General features: G+C 39.9%; 1 protein-coding gene across 1 annotated transcript in view; it reads left to right on the forward strand.

The window, feature by feature from the left end:
- The first annotated feature begins 4,636 nt into the window (after positions 1–4,636).
- LOC109471637 (amine oxidase [flavin-containing] B-like) overlaps positions 4,637–16,394 on the forward strand; it is a 16,303-nt gene continuing 4,545 nt past the window's right edge. Inside the window, exons 1-11 of the mRNA XM_019770976.1 lie at positions 4,637–4,679; positions 6,475–6,608; positions 7,370–7,507; positions 8,881–8,994; positions 9,694–9,785; positions 10,230–10,434; positions 11,042–11,191; positions 11,569–11,652; positions 11,902–11,977; positions 15,069–15,213; positions 16,323–16,380. Coding sequence (XP_019626535.1) covers positions 4,637–4,679; positions 6,475–6,608; positions 7,370–7,507; positions 8,881–8,994; positions 9,694–9,785; positions 10,230–10,434; positions 11,042–11,191; positions 11,569–11,652; positions 11,902–11,977; positions 15,069–15,213; positions 16,323–16,380 — 1,239 coding nt within the window. The remainder of the gene's footprint in view (positions 4,680–6,474; positions 6,609–7,369; positions 7,508–8,880; positions 8,995–9,693; positions 9,786–10,229; positions 10,435–11,041; positions 11,192–11,568; positions 11,653–11,901; positions 11,978–15,068; positions 15,214–16,322; positions 16,381–16,394) is intronic.

Genomic DNA, 16,394 nt, shown 5'->3' on the forward strand with positions numbered 1-16,394 from the left:
TATTTTTTATTTTTAGAAATATTACAGTAAAGGTAAACTTTCTGTCGTAGGATTTTTTAAATCTTTAACTAAAACTCGAATTACAGCCAAAAAAAGAGCTAAAAACGCAGTTTTTCAACTTTAAATACCGATAATTCATAATCGCGGCCATATTTAAAAATCCCTAAGACAGAAATCTGCGGAAATCGTTGCTCTTCCAAACAAGCCCTCAATGAGGTAATTTGAACGATTTTTGGGAGTGGTTAAAATACCATGTTTGCACGCGTGCTATGACACTTGGATATGGGGACCTGGATTTTATAACAGCGTAAACAAGAATTCTGACCTTCAAGGTCGCCCACGATGACGGCAGTAGCTTCGTTACATGTTACATATCCACAATAAAATCACGGCATAGATGTAATATTTTGAAAACGGTTCATATTTGTGGAAAGGTGGATTTTTTCTGTTCCGTGGTTCCCAAGTAAAAAAAAAGGCTTGAAGTAGCCGGTTGTAGCGACTTTACTGTAAATGACCGCGGGTAACCCCGGATCGAACGCCCGCTCTATTCGAATGACGTCATATCGAACAAGATTCGCGAGTTCGGGGGATTCGATCTCCATAGTAGCAGAGTGGGACTTTTGGGCCCAAATCTGACCATCGTGTTGATTGATTTATTGATTTGTTATATTTTCATCTGCTTGTAGCCAATCTATAACCTATTTATTTGGGTTCACCGTATTGTTACATTTTTTATTGTGACGTGACGCACTCGGACATGAACTCAAAAAGAATGAGACAGAAAAAGAATGAGACAGAAGATACTACTAGTAGTAGTAGAGGTAACACCGTTTTTATTGAGTAGAGTAAGTTGTCTGCTTAAACTTCAACAAAGGAAATCAAAAACTCTTGATAGTCAATCATAAGCCGTGCGTGTTCCTTTGCAGTGCCCACTCCCCTCCCGCGCCGCTCGATCACTTGCGGGCGGTGCTTTGTAGTTCCGACTACCGCCGGAGCCGCCGACTACCGCTCGCTTGCCGGCATTCTTTGTGGCCCGAAACAGACAATTTCGTTAATTTTGATGGTTTAGTGGCTTTACACAAACATTTCATACGATCCTTGCTGACTCTTAACGTATTTTTTCTTGATATCATACGATAGAATCGGACCAAATTCTATACGATACGTCGGAATATACGATAATGCGCTATACATTATGCATTGTTTTTACAATTATGTGAAATCAATGGTAAATGGTTTGGTGTTTTAGAATTCTATACAGATACCCGAAATATACAAATAAAAGAAATACAAATAAGTGGAATCCCCTGTACTTGTTTATTATCTTTCTCATTACTTCTTCATTGTTATTTATATTTTCATTTAATATAACTGTATAACTGTAATAATTTGTAAAACTTATGTGCTAATAAATAAATCAATAAACATAAGTATTTGACCGGCGCCCTTTTGCCGGTTCTAGTACATGTTCTAGTACCAGTCATCTTCGGAAACCAAGCCAAGAGAAGAGAAAATTCCCCAGTCGTCCTGTCACTTAGTAGACACTGCCGGCGACTTGAAGGTGCGTGCTGCAGGTAACGTGATACCGTTGTGTGAAATCCCTGGTTTGACGACTGTATCAAAAGTGTCTGTGATATTGCTGCTTATTTATAATAAATTATTTAAGAAAGGAAATCATTTATGTTTGATGTTACAAATACAAAAGTTTGCTGTTTTTGTGCGGTAGATTGCGTTTTTCTGCCACCCTTCCTCCCTCCCGCTGATCATGAAATTATCGAACAGTCCCCGACCGCAAGCCACGTGACCAGGTGGAATGTATACGCCGAGGCGGCGGGGTCGCGCAGCGCATATTTTGCCGATAAATGAGCACTTTAAACGCTTGTAAAGCACGGACACTTCTCAGAAATTCAGGGGTGTCCTATATGAACATGTTTGTGATGGTGGATTTTGCCGGCGTGCGCGAGGGCCGATATTTTGCAAGGAGTAGTGGGCGTAAGCCGTTCGCTGCGAACCCGGAAGTAAAGTGGGTGTTCGCTAAGAAGAGAAAAAACCAGTAAATTTCGATTTATTACTCCGTGAAGGAGGTCAGGACCTCCGGACGGAGTGTTGTGAACGGCTGATTTTTCATGTTCGCAGTCAAAACACTGGTTTCTCTTTGTGTAATCGGCACGCAATTTTATACGCCGTCTGCGGGCATGCCCGTGTTGATGCACGAATGTGTATCTTTGCCGTTGCTGCTTTCGCGGTCAATGTAATATTGCAGACGCACCCCTACAATTACGAGTCGAATTGGAATGGTCCAGAAAAACGCGGTTTGGAATAGCAGTGGGGGGTGGTGGAACTTCATGCAGATACGGGGTGGTTTTGATAAGTGGTTCCAGATGTTTTTGCCCATGGTTAAGAGATGGCAAGTTTTTTGGAAGATGTTCGCAGCCAAAACGCATTCTTCCGTACGTCGCATTTCTGTGTAATTTGGCATGTGGTGTTGCATTATGTCCGGGATGATGCACGTCTTTTTATTTTTACCATAGCTGTTTTGATATTGGAGTAAATGCATATTTTAGAAACATCCCTACTTTTACAATCCTGTGGAATAGGTCGTAGGTTTAGGCAGTTGTCTGGTAGCAGAGGTTCTCCAAGTAGATATCCCGGGTATCTGACCGGCGGAAGTAACACTCGCGGTGCTAGCCGCGACTGTCGCTGGAATTTGGCCTGTTCCAGTCGCGCTTAATAAGTAACAGGCACGGTAAGACGGTGTCTTCGTTAATAGTGACACGACCATGATAGTCCGATCTTTATGTGAATGCAATGATTGTGTGTGAGTAATCAAAATGAACTTCAAACTTGAAGCACAGTATCTTTACACGCCCTGGGAGCAGTAATGGATTTAGGTCTTTTTATGTTTTATGCTTGTGACGCGCCCTCATTGTATTAACCGTTGCCTAATTATAATGTCTGCACAGTAGGTCTGGCGTTGACCCTTGGGATTGTTTTTGTTGAAATATACAAATCTTCATGGAGGATTGTAACCTATGGCTTCTTGTTTAAGTTCGGCTCGATGGATTCGCTTTAAACTTGGTATGAACATGCGGGAGCACACACTGGACATGACCACACAAACAAGTGCTTTTAAAAAAGCAGGCGTTTGCTGGTGTGGTATTTTTGCACAACAAAATCGTATGCAGCAAATGTGCTTTTTCTTTGAAGTGATGATATGACCTTTGATTGAAATCTAGCTCCCCTACATACACATATACATTTTGTGTGTTAGTATGAAGGGATTTTTACTATTGGCATGTAGGTAGTTTAGTTTAGATTTTATTTTAATGAAATACAAATTTTCCACAATGGTTTCAATACAATTCACTCAAGTACACACAAAATCACGTCCACTTGGAATATACAGTTCCTGGCAAATTCTGACAACATAGAAATACTTTCATCGAATAAAAGGAATGGAGACCGTATTACTACTGGGGAATTTTATGACTACAGACTGCCCTGGGTTCTGAACTGACTATTTAGCTGAAACGCTAATATATTACAAGGACGGTATTCTCCTTTATGGAGCTCTGAAATAAGGTGCATCATACTTCTCGCCTCCTACGTCTACCTCGTTTGCAAAATCGCGGACCACTGTCGACTCCGCGGCGGATACCAAGTTCTCAAACTCCTACGTACTAAGTAAAAATTCCCATCAGGACGATAATTTTGTTCCGTGTGCTCCCCACAACGTCGGTACTTTCTGGAGAATCCTCGCCGAGGGAAGGATAAATTTCCCTAAAATTAAAACTATCAAGGTCCCCAAGCACGTATTTCAGCGTAAATCCGGACATTTCGCGACTAAAATCAGAACTTTATCGCCGAAAAGACCCTAAAAACAAATAGAAAGCTCGGCACACGACACGCTGCAAGGAATTGTGATGATGTAATGCTATTGGACCTCTGGCCTTTTCCACAGTCTTTGACTGACTTCAGGGTTTGACTGACCGGTCGCGCTGCAGCGCCGCTATGTTTTCGTCCCGGGAATACCGCCATTCCGAATACTGTACATGTACAGTTATCCGGACCCGCACACAGGGCATGTACTGCGGGTCAGCGATCCCGGATATATCCGCGATTACGCACACCAAGGCGGTTTCTTGCGCTCACACATACTAACACATTATGTCCCCTGGCGAGCATAGGCGGTGCTGCAGGTAATTAACATAATATATGGATAGACGAACAGTGCGTGTTTTTTTTGTCAGTTAATGACTGGCGTCAGCGACATTTTCACGTGAAATCATATTGTAAAATGTATACCTTTGTTAGACTTATTGTCGTGTGAGCTTTTTATATTATTGTAGCACATTTTTAGCGATTCAAGCATATGGGACCACAAAAGGACTGTAGGAATAGCAGCAATGCTTTGTCATGCATGGTCCGTCCACCCGTTGAACCGTTCGTTGAACCGTTGAAGTGCCCAGCCTTCGATCCCACAACATTGCGTTTGCGACCGTTTTCGGTCGGGAACGCAAAAAAATAAGATTCGTGCGACGATTCCTGGGCGTTCGTGGGCGTTCGCTAAAAGGAGAATGCGGTTTTTTATTGCATTTTAAGTCCTTGCACGAGAAAACCAGGCGGAGGTGGGAAGATGGCGGTCAGCCAAATCGGCTCATACTTTGTAGGTCAGATAGGTATGAGGAACCATTAACAGCCATTTAGTTAAAACCCTCCAGCTATTTTTCGTTATGGAGGGGTTTCGTCTGCTCCAGTAGTCTAAAAGTTGACCAACATAGCCCCAGCGAAGTAGTCATTATGATATTATGATGACTTTGAAATGAGCAAAGGTGCTGGTGGAAAGGTCATAAATATGCAATGGGTGGGTGATAATTGCTCTGGCTTCACCTCCCATTGCCCCTTCTCTACTTTGCATTTCTTTGCGCTAATTGCACACCTCTCTGATTGGTTGTTGCGTCCGCCGCCGGCGCTGGCGGCGGTAGAATTGAGCTAGCTGAGGCGCGTGTAAACAACTTTTCTTTGTTTGGATATAAGCGCTTAAACGCTCTTTTCAACAACCACACATCGATATTCTATAAAAGAAATGCAGATTTCCGAGAATCTTTCGGGAAAATATATATTTCTATGCGGATTTTTGGCGTTTTCGACGTGATTTTGGTGTGCACTTTACCCGGAAGTACGGACCTCGGCGTGGGTTTTTGTGTACCCACGCTAAATTTCTAGCGTATTTACCCTGCGTTTTACCAATCAAAACAATAAACAACTCCCGCTAAGGAGAGCCCAGTAACATTTTAGATCCCAGCAATTTAGGTTTTGATCAAATATTAATTCGTGGATGTGGCCGCATTTTATCGGGATATTAAAGCGACCTCATCATGGCTCATGCACAGCCGTGCCATGTTGTGTAATGCTAAGATTTTTGTACGCAGTTGAACACGGCTTGACACGCGATTCGGTGGCTCATAATATGATTTCTAATGTCAGTTATAGCATTATAATAATTTTGACACTCATCAGTAGCGTAGCCTGTGTGAATACACATGTCAAGCTTTCGGCCGAAGGTTAATGACCCCCACCCCAAGGGGGGCGGCAACTTCGGGGCGTCCGGCCGCCAGGAGCGCGATTAGTCAGGCTAAACAGTAGCGCATTTGTTATCAAATATACGTAACATCGTTACATGAAAAACATAAGTCGTAAATAATTTATTGCTGTTCGGGCCGGAGTGTTAGCGGTTTGATGAGTTCACGGTACAGAAGTGACCGTGAAAACCGTGAACATATCAGTATCGTTAAAAATCAGTCATTACAGTAAACAGTACATATGCATACATAGAGAAAAGAACAAGGAAATAAACACAACAGGTACAGATACAGAAGTGATACACGGAGCCAAGGATAATATATGTATATATACGTAATACTATGACAATACAAATAAATTCAATTTTGTAAGATATAAATAAATAAACCAAAACAATAATGGTAAATGAATAAGTTGAACAAAGTAAAGTGTAGTACCAAAATTAAAAAGAGTAATTTAAAACCAGGCACGAATAAACTGCAAGAAAAACAAGTGCTACATAGAATGTATCATATCCCCCCATTTTCCAAAATGTAGCTATAATTTGTTTCTTCTAGAAAATATAATGTGTTCTGATCTGAATGTGATTTTAGATATGAAATGAAATAATATATTTTTTTCTTTTTGTTTAAATACAAAGAATTTTGCGATTCGGGTTACTGTATTGTTTATTAAGGGATTGTCTTTTTTATACTGTTATAGCATTATACTGTTGTAAGATGTATTAAAACTAGTTTTGTTTATTGGAATTAGCAGTTGTAGTAGAATAATGGGTTGTACAATGTTTTCACACCCCCTCAAATACAACTACTAAGATCTCCCCTCCCCGGCCCCCAATTCACTTGCTGCGTCATTACAGAAATCTTTATATATTTCATATATTTCATGGAGGTGTGAGATCTCCTAATTCTTGTTCGTATGATTTGTTAGGCTTGTGTGCTGCAAAGCTTCTCCAGGAGTCCGGTTTGGATGTCCGAGTTCTGGAGGCCAGGGACAGGGTAGGCGGAAGGACATACACGAAGAGGGTGAGTAGAACAAGTGTTCCATGCCCAAAATGATAGCGGCCTCGCTTTGGTGTGAACTCACGCGTGTTCACGCCAAGAATGTTCTCTCGCGTGAATACACTCAAAATGGCGACCGTAAGAGGTCAGTGTGGTCTATTGTTTAATTATCTACGTCTACGAAACCAACAGCAAGAAAGAAAGAAGTATTTGGAAAGAAAGTGATAAAAAAGAAAATGCTCTCACAAGTGACTAGTGACGGATGTATTGCCAATGAGGTTGATTTAAACTTTCTTGCTATTATAAATGTACTATTTGTATTTTCAATCGAGTAAAATAGTCTCTAAGAATTCGTTGATTGGCTGTTTTTGCTACACACCACAGATTATTCAGTAGTGGTTGTAAACGTCGAAAAGGAGAGACATCACTAATAGGGATTCTGGTAGTGTTGCACCGGTTTTAATCATTGCAACTTATTAGATTGCAATGTTTTACACGAGCTACTAAGTCTTATTCTATAAAATGAAGTTCTTTTGTAACGAATTGTTTTTTTAAATCCAACTGTAAATTGAATGTGCGTCGGTGAAGGTTAGACACCCAGGTAATACGATACGCCAAAAGCAGTTACTTAAGGAATTGGATTTGTTTTTGGAAAATTTGGAGAGTTCCCAAAGTCATATCCAGAGTAACTGCTTTTTGGCGTAAATTGAATGTGATTCATTGGTCCAATTGCACTGTTTGATAAATAACCTTTGAATTGAAATTTTGTTGTTTCCCCACCCAAGGATCCTAGTTATGGGTATGTTGATCTGGGAGGTTCGTACGTGGGACCCACACAGGACAGAATCCTACGCCTGGCAAAAGAACTGGACTTGAAAACCTACGTGGTTGATATGGGGGAGAAAGCAGTGCTCTACTTTGAGGTACATGACATGATCCAGAATCACGAAATCCTATCCTTAAACACACCTTAACCCTATTCAGACCGGGGGGGGGGCTTTTGAGGCCCGCGCCCACTTTCATCTTAGATAGCGCCTAAACGGCTTGTGCTAACACCGTCAAATTTGCTGGCTTTTCCTAAAAAATATCTGAGAACAATCTTATATTAATTTTATGAGTTCATGATTTTTTTGCAACGGGGTTCTGACAGGCAGTTTTTGGAAAAATCAGTAATTTTGGTTCAAAAATAAAAAAAAATTTCTAAGTTTTATGTTTAATTAAACTTCCCTTTTAACATTAATAACATCTTATATAATTATATATAATTTCTATCATTCAATATTTATAATTTATGCTAATTTGATGACGTCATCGGTCAAAATCCAAGATGGCGAACCATATAATTAGCTGTTGTGTAACCATGTTTTTTTCACTAATTTTTCGTCTCAATTCCGTGTTTTTTTCACATAAAATGTCCATATGAACATCTTTAGTCCATTTGAGTTGCGTTTTGAGGCAATATCTTGAAAAAAATGCAATTTTCAAAATTCAAGATTTTCGATCCAAGATGGCCGACAGCTTAATTATGCATGACGTCATTTTGACATCAGTGTGGTTGCCAAGGGCAACATAAGTATAAGCAGACATTAATATTCCATCATAGACACTTTTTGTTAAAGTTTGGTTGTATTCCATAAAAAGTTTTACGGAAAAAAAAATTGACGTTACCCCCCAAAATCATATAAATGACGTCGTAATGACGTCATATGACGTAAAAAGTACACAAAAATTGTTCTTTTAATTTCATTACCACATCATTCTCTAAAAATTGGTGGCCCTACGATAAGTGGTTGTTGAGCCTCAAAGCCCCCCACCCCCCGGTCTGAGCATGCCCACAAAAGCCCAGTCTGAATAGGGTTAAAGTATGCCTAAAGGCCGAGTGACGAATAGGACCCATTACGCATGCGCACGCTTTAAGTAGTGTTATCAGATCTGTTTAGTTTTGGTTAAAACTCAGAGTTCAAAAACCAGGTTGGTTGGTGTATATATATATGTATATATATATATATATATATATATATATATAGAGAGAGAGAGAGAGAGAGAGAGAGAGAGAGAGAGAGAGAGAGAGAGAGGAAGAGAGAGAGGAAGAGAGAGGAGGGAGGGAGAGAATGTGCGAGAGAGGGAGAAAATATCCTGCATAGTTTCCACCAGCTTCCTAATGTCGTTGGCTTTCATAGCATGCAGGCTGGAAAAATCGATGATAAAAAATTACTATTATTTTTATTAAACCCATCTGTATATATATTAAAAACACGGATGTCAATGTTATTAACAACAATTTGTATTCCTCAAGGGAGTAAGGCAAACGACAAGCGACACCGGAATGTATCTAGCCCAGTTGAACAACCCACTCGGTATGTTAGACAGCAACAACATTTTCCGGAAAACGCAGAACTTGGCTCAACAGGTTCGGACATATCTTTAATTTATATACTAAGTGATTTGATTCTTGATATGCTGTTCTTACCTAAGATTACTAAATGTTAACCTTTCAGAATGACATATCACAAGGATGTCCTATTGATTATGCAAAATAAGGTCATCATTTTCATATTAGTTAATACACATGTATTCTCTACCGTAGTTGTTTAATGCTTGAAAGTCTAATATTAACAACAGAGATTGAATAGATTAGTAATGAATATTATTATGGAAGTTTATCTGTGTTTGTAGTAATAATAGTACATTGCTGAACTTTATTCGAACACAAGGCTCCAATTTTTTATCGAATACTGTCGCCTTCATCTGGATGCCTTTATCAAATGATCTACCACTTCTGTGTTAAAAACCCAAAAGAGTTACGGGCAATCCAGCCATTACTTCACAGAGACGGTGGACGATATAAACTACCTGGCACGTTTGACAAATTGCAGACGTATCCGTAAAGTCTCGTGTGACTAAAGTCACGTATCCGTAACTCTCGCGGGTTTACGTTTGGAAAAGGTTGGTCATTTCTTATCCTGCTGAAGACGACAGTGGTGGTTGAAAATTTGATACATGTACTTGTGTACCCTTGTACCAAGGAGCTTCAAATCTATCACCGGCATGTACGCTTTGTAACGAAGTTCAGCATTGTACTATAACAATGAATCTTAAACAATACAAGGTCCCCCTTGCTGCTCCATGGAATGCACCAAGAGCTAAGGAGTGGGACATTATGACAGTTCAGGAGTTCATCAACAATGAGTGCTGGACAAGGTAGGCACCGTTAAAACGTCAGTTCTTATACACCACGATATCTCTATATAATCAAGCCTATTTCTCCTTATATCAATCAAGGTAACTTGTAACTGGAAAGGTAACACTTGCAACGCAAATATTGTTTACCTTCACATGGTCAGCCCAACAAACTACTGCGCTGTTCATTCTTACTCTCAAAGTCCAAAAATCTAAAATTGTGTTGCTGTTTCTTCTGACTACAATAAATGGACGTATGGTGAGCAGGCCCTCAAACTCTATTCTGCTACATAATGTAACCTAACACCACAGGGTGTTGCTACAGCAAGAGTTACCATGGTAACACACGTCTGGTCCAGGTCATTGACTTTGTTTGGGATGGAAAAAAAAGGAAAAATTGAGCAAAACCATGTTTTCCTTCTGCGAATGTGAACATAAAAATCACTTAAAGGGTGATGATTTCAGCTCCTTTACATGTAATTCTGATTTTGTTTTTAATCTACTTTTTTATGATCTTTCAACTACAGGATGGCCAGGAGTGATATACAAGGTGTGGTGCAGTCCACATTCTGCTGCGAAGCCCACGAGATCTCCTTACTGTATTACCTGTTTTACATGGCTTCTGGGCGAGGGAGAAAGACGGGTTACCTCCGCCACTAATGGAGCGCAGGTAAAATGAATGAATGAATGAACGAGTGAGTGAGTGAGTGAATGAATGACTGAAGGAAAGACGATACTTTTCAAAACAGCCGCCATTTGGGCCGCTCGACTCTCCGTGGTCAAGTTGCTTTTGCTGCTAACATACAAATGGAAAAGAACCGCAATTTCACCTTGAGCTCGCCGGGTTGTCGTCAGATGAAATAGAAGCAGTGTTTGGGGCAATCGCAGAGATGGATTTGAACAATAGCGGTCGAGAAACAGTTGAGGAAATTCAGCGGTAAAATGTAGCGGTAAATTCCGTTTGTACCTGTAACGTTTAGCTTTAAATAATTGGCTTGTTGTGGTGAGGATTGACTTCAATGCAAGATCAAAAGATTTACATCTTACACAGGAGTTGTTTCCCCTTGAGTGTTGGTTTGATACTCGTATACATACATATACGATAATGTATATGTGATAATAATTCTAATGACCCGCTTTCCTTCTGTGTATGCAGTGTCATAATTCATGGTCGTTTTTTCGCAGACTCGGTTGTTTATTCGTGGTTATAGGAACCGACCATGAATTATGACACCGTGTACACCTCAGCGCGGGTCATTAACCCTATATTAATACAGGAGAGGAAAATTGTGGGCGGTGCCATGCAAGTGAGTGAGAAGATTGCGGCGTTGCTAGGCGACAGAGTTGTTCTGTCTAGTCCTGTTTTGAGGATAGACCAGGAGGATACAGTTGCCATAGTAACCACCCACAGCGGGCAACAGTACAGGGTAGGTCATTTTGTGTCACATATCTTAGTACAATACAAATACTTGTTTCTTTTTGGCGACGTCTCAGGGGCGGGGACACTATTACAGTGTTTTACAATTTCAAAATAAACGTATCTGATCTATTATTAATAACCGTCCGCCTATGCGTGGTCTTGAGATGGAGCAGAAAAAGCCGTTGTTGTTATGTGTTTGATGACAAATCTTGGTTAAGTTTCTGACAAATGTAACAAAATCATGTAATATTGTTTAAGCAACCTTTCTTTAATGACTGACATTCAGGTAGCGGATATCCCTTTCATGTATGAAAGTATGTAACGATTTCCTGAATGATCAGAGCGGTTTGGCTAACATAGCTTTACCTCTTTAACGTTTTTCAGGCCAAATATGTCATCAGTTCTGTGCCACTGCCCGTTCTGCACAGAATTCTATTTGAGCCTCCTCTTCCAGCTATGAAATTACAGGTGATTTGTTTATCTTCTTTGTTTATTCATGTATTTTGTTTAGATGATCCTCATTCTCTTTTTTTAATGTAAACCATGATGGTCTTCTCTTGCCGTAGTTTACTATTATGGTATCATCTACAATTCTATAATAATAATCTACTGTTAAAAAATCACAGGAAAATGTTTTCTAAAACGTCGCATCCTGGTTAGCTAAATTGACAAAAAACACCAAAATGTTGAAAACATGTTGTTTTTGTTCCGATGTAGTTGGTGCAGAGGATGGCGATGGGATGTATCATCAAAACCAACACATACTACCGGACGGCATTTTGGAAGGAGAAAGGTCAGCATGACATTCCCAACAAATCGTTTTGTATATCTTAATTAAACCCTGTCTCGACTAATTTAAAAAAATGCACCTGTCCACATGCCCACCAGACCTGAAAAATATCGCTTCCCCAACCTTACACAATCAGACGCACAACCCGCAGCAGTCTCTCTACTGATAAACATGCCCTCACAGTACCGGTAGCTAGAACTCACGCCACCGGCAGAACCTTCATACATACCGCAGTTGACATCTGGAACAGTCTTCCAGACAACGTAGTGGGCCGGATCACTTACAACAACCTCCAGTCATTCAAAACATGAGTACACCGGCATCTTCTTTCCACCACCAGGACTTCTGCATGTAACTAGAACTTTGCAACCTTGCTGTAAACCAATGATTAGCCAGGAGTGTTACAACCCAGGCTATTGTTTACATTAGCACATGATAAAAAAACAACCCTGTCACACACTCAGGACATTCCTCCTACCACCAACTAACCAAGGATGTTGCAGTATGACTTATCATTTCTACCATTATCCTTACATGTACATGTGCTGTAGTGGAAACGTAGGTCAAGTTCAAAATGGTTTAATTGGCTTTTTTTAAACGGTACTGCAGCGTGATTTTCATGCATTTTTGATTGTATGTTATAGTATTATCTCTAAAATTTGTGTCACATTTAACCCGCAAACATTGTTGTCCTACCGTACTCCTACGTCCAAACAATAGCCGACCACCAGGCAAACATGGCTGAACCTTCTGTCCACGACCGTATGTTTTAAACATATTGAAACTGTCGACTGTGACTCAGCCGAACAGTAACCGACCTCACCGAACACCAGCCGACCACATTCGACTATGTGTCGGGCCTACCCTTTTATTTTTTATTTTATTTGGAATTGCAACATGGCAATACAATGTTGCCGCCAGGCACCTGATAGCTGATATTGCGACATTAACAAATAGGAACCTAATTTTCATGAATTATATTATTTTATCATAATCTCAACCAAAAGACAGTCTTATAATAACAAACAATGCATTCTAGTATTTCCTAATACATTATGCAAATGAGGTCCTGATTTGAATATATTATGTTTAATGATGTTCACCTCAATTTAACTTTCAAATACAAAAAGGATGAAATTCCAGGCAGTTATCATTACATAATTATAAAATTTTCTCATTAATTATGCAAATTAAGTCATTATTAACATAATCAATATCTGCCTGTGTTTCTCTCGTCAATTACCAATGTCACAAGCTTATCATGGAATGCAGCTGATTTATAGAATTTCCCCATAAATTATGCAAATTACATCCATATTTGCAAAATTGTCACATAATTATATTAAGCATCACGTAAGCTACCTACATACCAAAAATCACGACGATCCGTCAACCGGTTCTTGAGTTATCCACTTTTGAATATTTTCAAGCATATATCCCTGCAGTTCCAGAGCAAGCCACTAGGGGGCCCAAACTCACGTCACTTCTTCCCCAGCAAAATAGCTACCTACCATCCAAACTTCGTCACCCCAGCATGTCTAGATCATGAGATATCAAAACCGGAAGTTCAGCTGCAGTACCACAACAAGCCGCTAGGGGGTCCAAAATCTAATCATTTTGAGGTCTCATCAAGACCTACCCACCTACCAAGTATCAAGACAATCCATCAAGGCCTTCTCAAGTTAACGTGTTTACAGACAGACAGACACACACACACACACACACACACACACACACACACACTCATACACGAACGCCCCTGAAAACATAACCTTCTTGGCGAAGGTAAATATACACAATAGACACATACATCATCGATCATGTAATCACTTGTGCAATTCAGCCAAGCAATGCATATTGGCTGCCAATCAATGTGAATAAACAGTTTCAGTTTCAGTTTAAATTTTACGACATATACAATTGCGGGACCTAGCTTTCTCTGTCTAGTTTGCCGCAATATACAAGACAAACACGCATTTATTACCTCCATTAAATGTGTCATGGAGGTTATAATTACCTCCATAAAATGTGTCATGGAGGTTATATTTTCAGTTGCGTTTATCTGTCCGTCTGTCCGTCTGTCTGTTGGTCAACAAGATAACTCAAGAACGCCTGGATGGATTGGTTTCGTACTTAGTGTGTTTGTAGGGTGTGACCAAAACTAGAAATGATTAGATTTTGGTCCCCGTAGTGGCTTCCCTTGGTACTGCAGCGCAACTTCCGTTTTGATATCTCGCGATCTGGACATGCTAGAGTCATGAAAGTTTGATGGAAGGTAGCTCTCGTGCTTGGAAAGAAGTCATATGAGTTTGGGCCCCTAGCGGCTTGTTCTGGACAGGACAGGAAAAACATATTTTCATTAATTTTGGTGTGTAGGTAGCTGAGAGAGAGATGTACATAATCAAATGCAAATTATGCAAATGAGGACATTATTTGCATAATTAATGAGGAAATTCTATAATTACAGTGTTACATTATACTACTTACATACATGTAATGTATGTAACCTATGGCAGGCGGAACTTCAACAGATACTAATTATGCAAATGGTGACCTAATTTGCATAATTAATGCGAAAATTCTATGATTTCGTAATGGTGAATGATGAGAATGATGTCATACTTGGGACATCTGTAAGTTAATCAAAAGTTAACATACATCACGATGCATATATCATGTTAATGCAGATGTCATTTGCACAATTAAAGAAGAAATTTACATTTACATATCAAGATCATATTCCATGGAGGTATGAGATCTCGGAATTCTAGTTAATACATAAGTACATTGTCGATCAATTTACAATAAAAAATTAGATGTAAGAAATACTAGGGTAACTAAAACTAAATCGATAAACACTAGGGCTAAACATATCTGTTAAAAAGAAACAGTGGCTCAGCTGGAAGTAAATCTTTTGGTAGATGCAATGTACATGTGGAGTGCATCTAGAAGTTGCTTGTTAATGTCAAGGTCGTGGTCTGCTGATACTTGGAGTAGGTGAGAAGCCGTAGGTCGCTGGTGTACAAGGCGTTCGACGGTAGAGGTGAGTTTGATGCCTACCCTTTAATAATTGAATTGCCTTTGTGCATCACAGGCTTTTCCGGAGAAGCATTATCTGACATAGGACCGGTCAGTTACTGTGTAGACGACACCAAACCAGACGGCAGCCATCCTGCAATCACGGGGTTCATCCTAGCCGGACATGCCAGAGATGTATGCGAGATGTCCCCCGAAGAAAGGTACTTGTTTAGTTACTTATGTTTACCTTGAAGTTCGTAGAAGGAAAACATATTGTCTTTGCTGAAGTCAAAGACCTGAACCAGAGAAACTTTATCATACGTAATGTATTTGGCTTTGAGTAAGAATAAACAGTGCTGTAGTTTCTTGGGGCTATAGCTAGACCATGTGAAGGTAAACATTGTGCATTTGCTTTGCAAATTTTACCATTCTAGACTAAGTTCAAATTGCAACTACTAGTGAATTGAAACATTGAATACTTGAATGGGGTGGCTATACATATAACGCCAGTATATAATATTGTTTGTTTTGTTGTATTTTGCGTTAAAAAATGTGTAACTGGAGTTAAACGCTATAATGTCATTGGTCTTTGTCTTTTGTTGATGAAAAAAAAAACAATGTGAAGAACAAGACAGCTAATAGTAAGGCCACACCGATTTAATTGTATGGATGACGTCCTCTGAAGACCCCCAAACTAGTGCGCGCGGGCGAATGAAAAAATTCCGGCCAAAAATAAAAACGCTACTAAACCACAGGAATACAAAGCTGGTATTGTGAATTCGCGACAGTACTTAGCGACGTATACGACAAGACGGCACATGCTGGCTTTTTGCGGCATTTATGAATCGGTACTGTACTTATGTACTGGGTTCTTGAGTCGTGGAGCTTCGAATTCGAATTCGATAGCCTGGGCGCTCGGCTCCGTTTTGTCGCTAACTACCATGGACTACCCAGGCCTAAGAGCTAGGCCAAAGCCTCGGTGGAGGTGATCTTTTTTTTTAAGGGTGACAGGCGAAAATCAATGCGCGTGCGGATGTCATCCATAAAATTAAGTAGGTGTGGTCTAAAGACACTAACAGAAGCGATGGAGCAATGTACGTACTACCTCCCTTATCGTTAGTGCCATGAGTTTTAATGTATTTTGTAGTTGCGACAAAAAACAGAAGCATGTCAAAGAATATACATTTCAGAATCAACCCATCATTATCTATACCCTATTTTGATACGTGGATTCCAGAAGTATACATACTTCTGAAATGGAAATACACTGTAAATACAATGGGATATACGTGCCTCATAATATATGTAAACAGAGCTTTTGCATTTTTAGGAAGCAAGCAGTTTGTGAATACTATGCTGAAGTCTTCCAGTGTCCAGAGTTTCTTCATGTGAGTTGCAGTTA

This window comes from Branchiostoma belcheri, unplaced genomic scaffold, assembly GCF_001625305.1.
Source record: "Branchiostoma belcheri isolate BF01 breed outbred unplaced genomic scaffold, Haploidv18h27 scaffold251, whole genome shotgun sequence".
Lineage (NCBI taxonomy): Eukaryota > Metazoa > Chordata > Leptocardii > Amphioxiformes > Branchiostomatidae > Branchiostoma > Branchiostoma belcheri.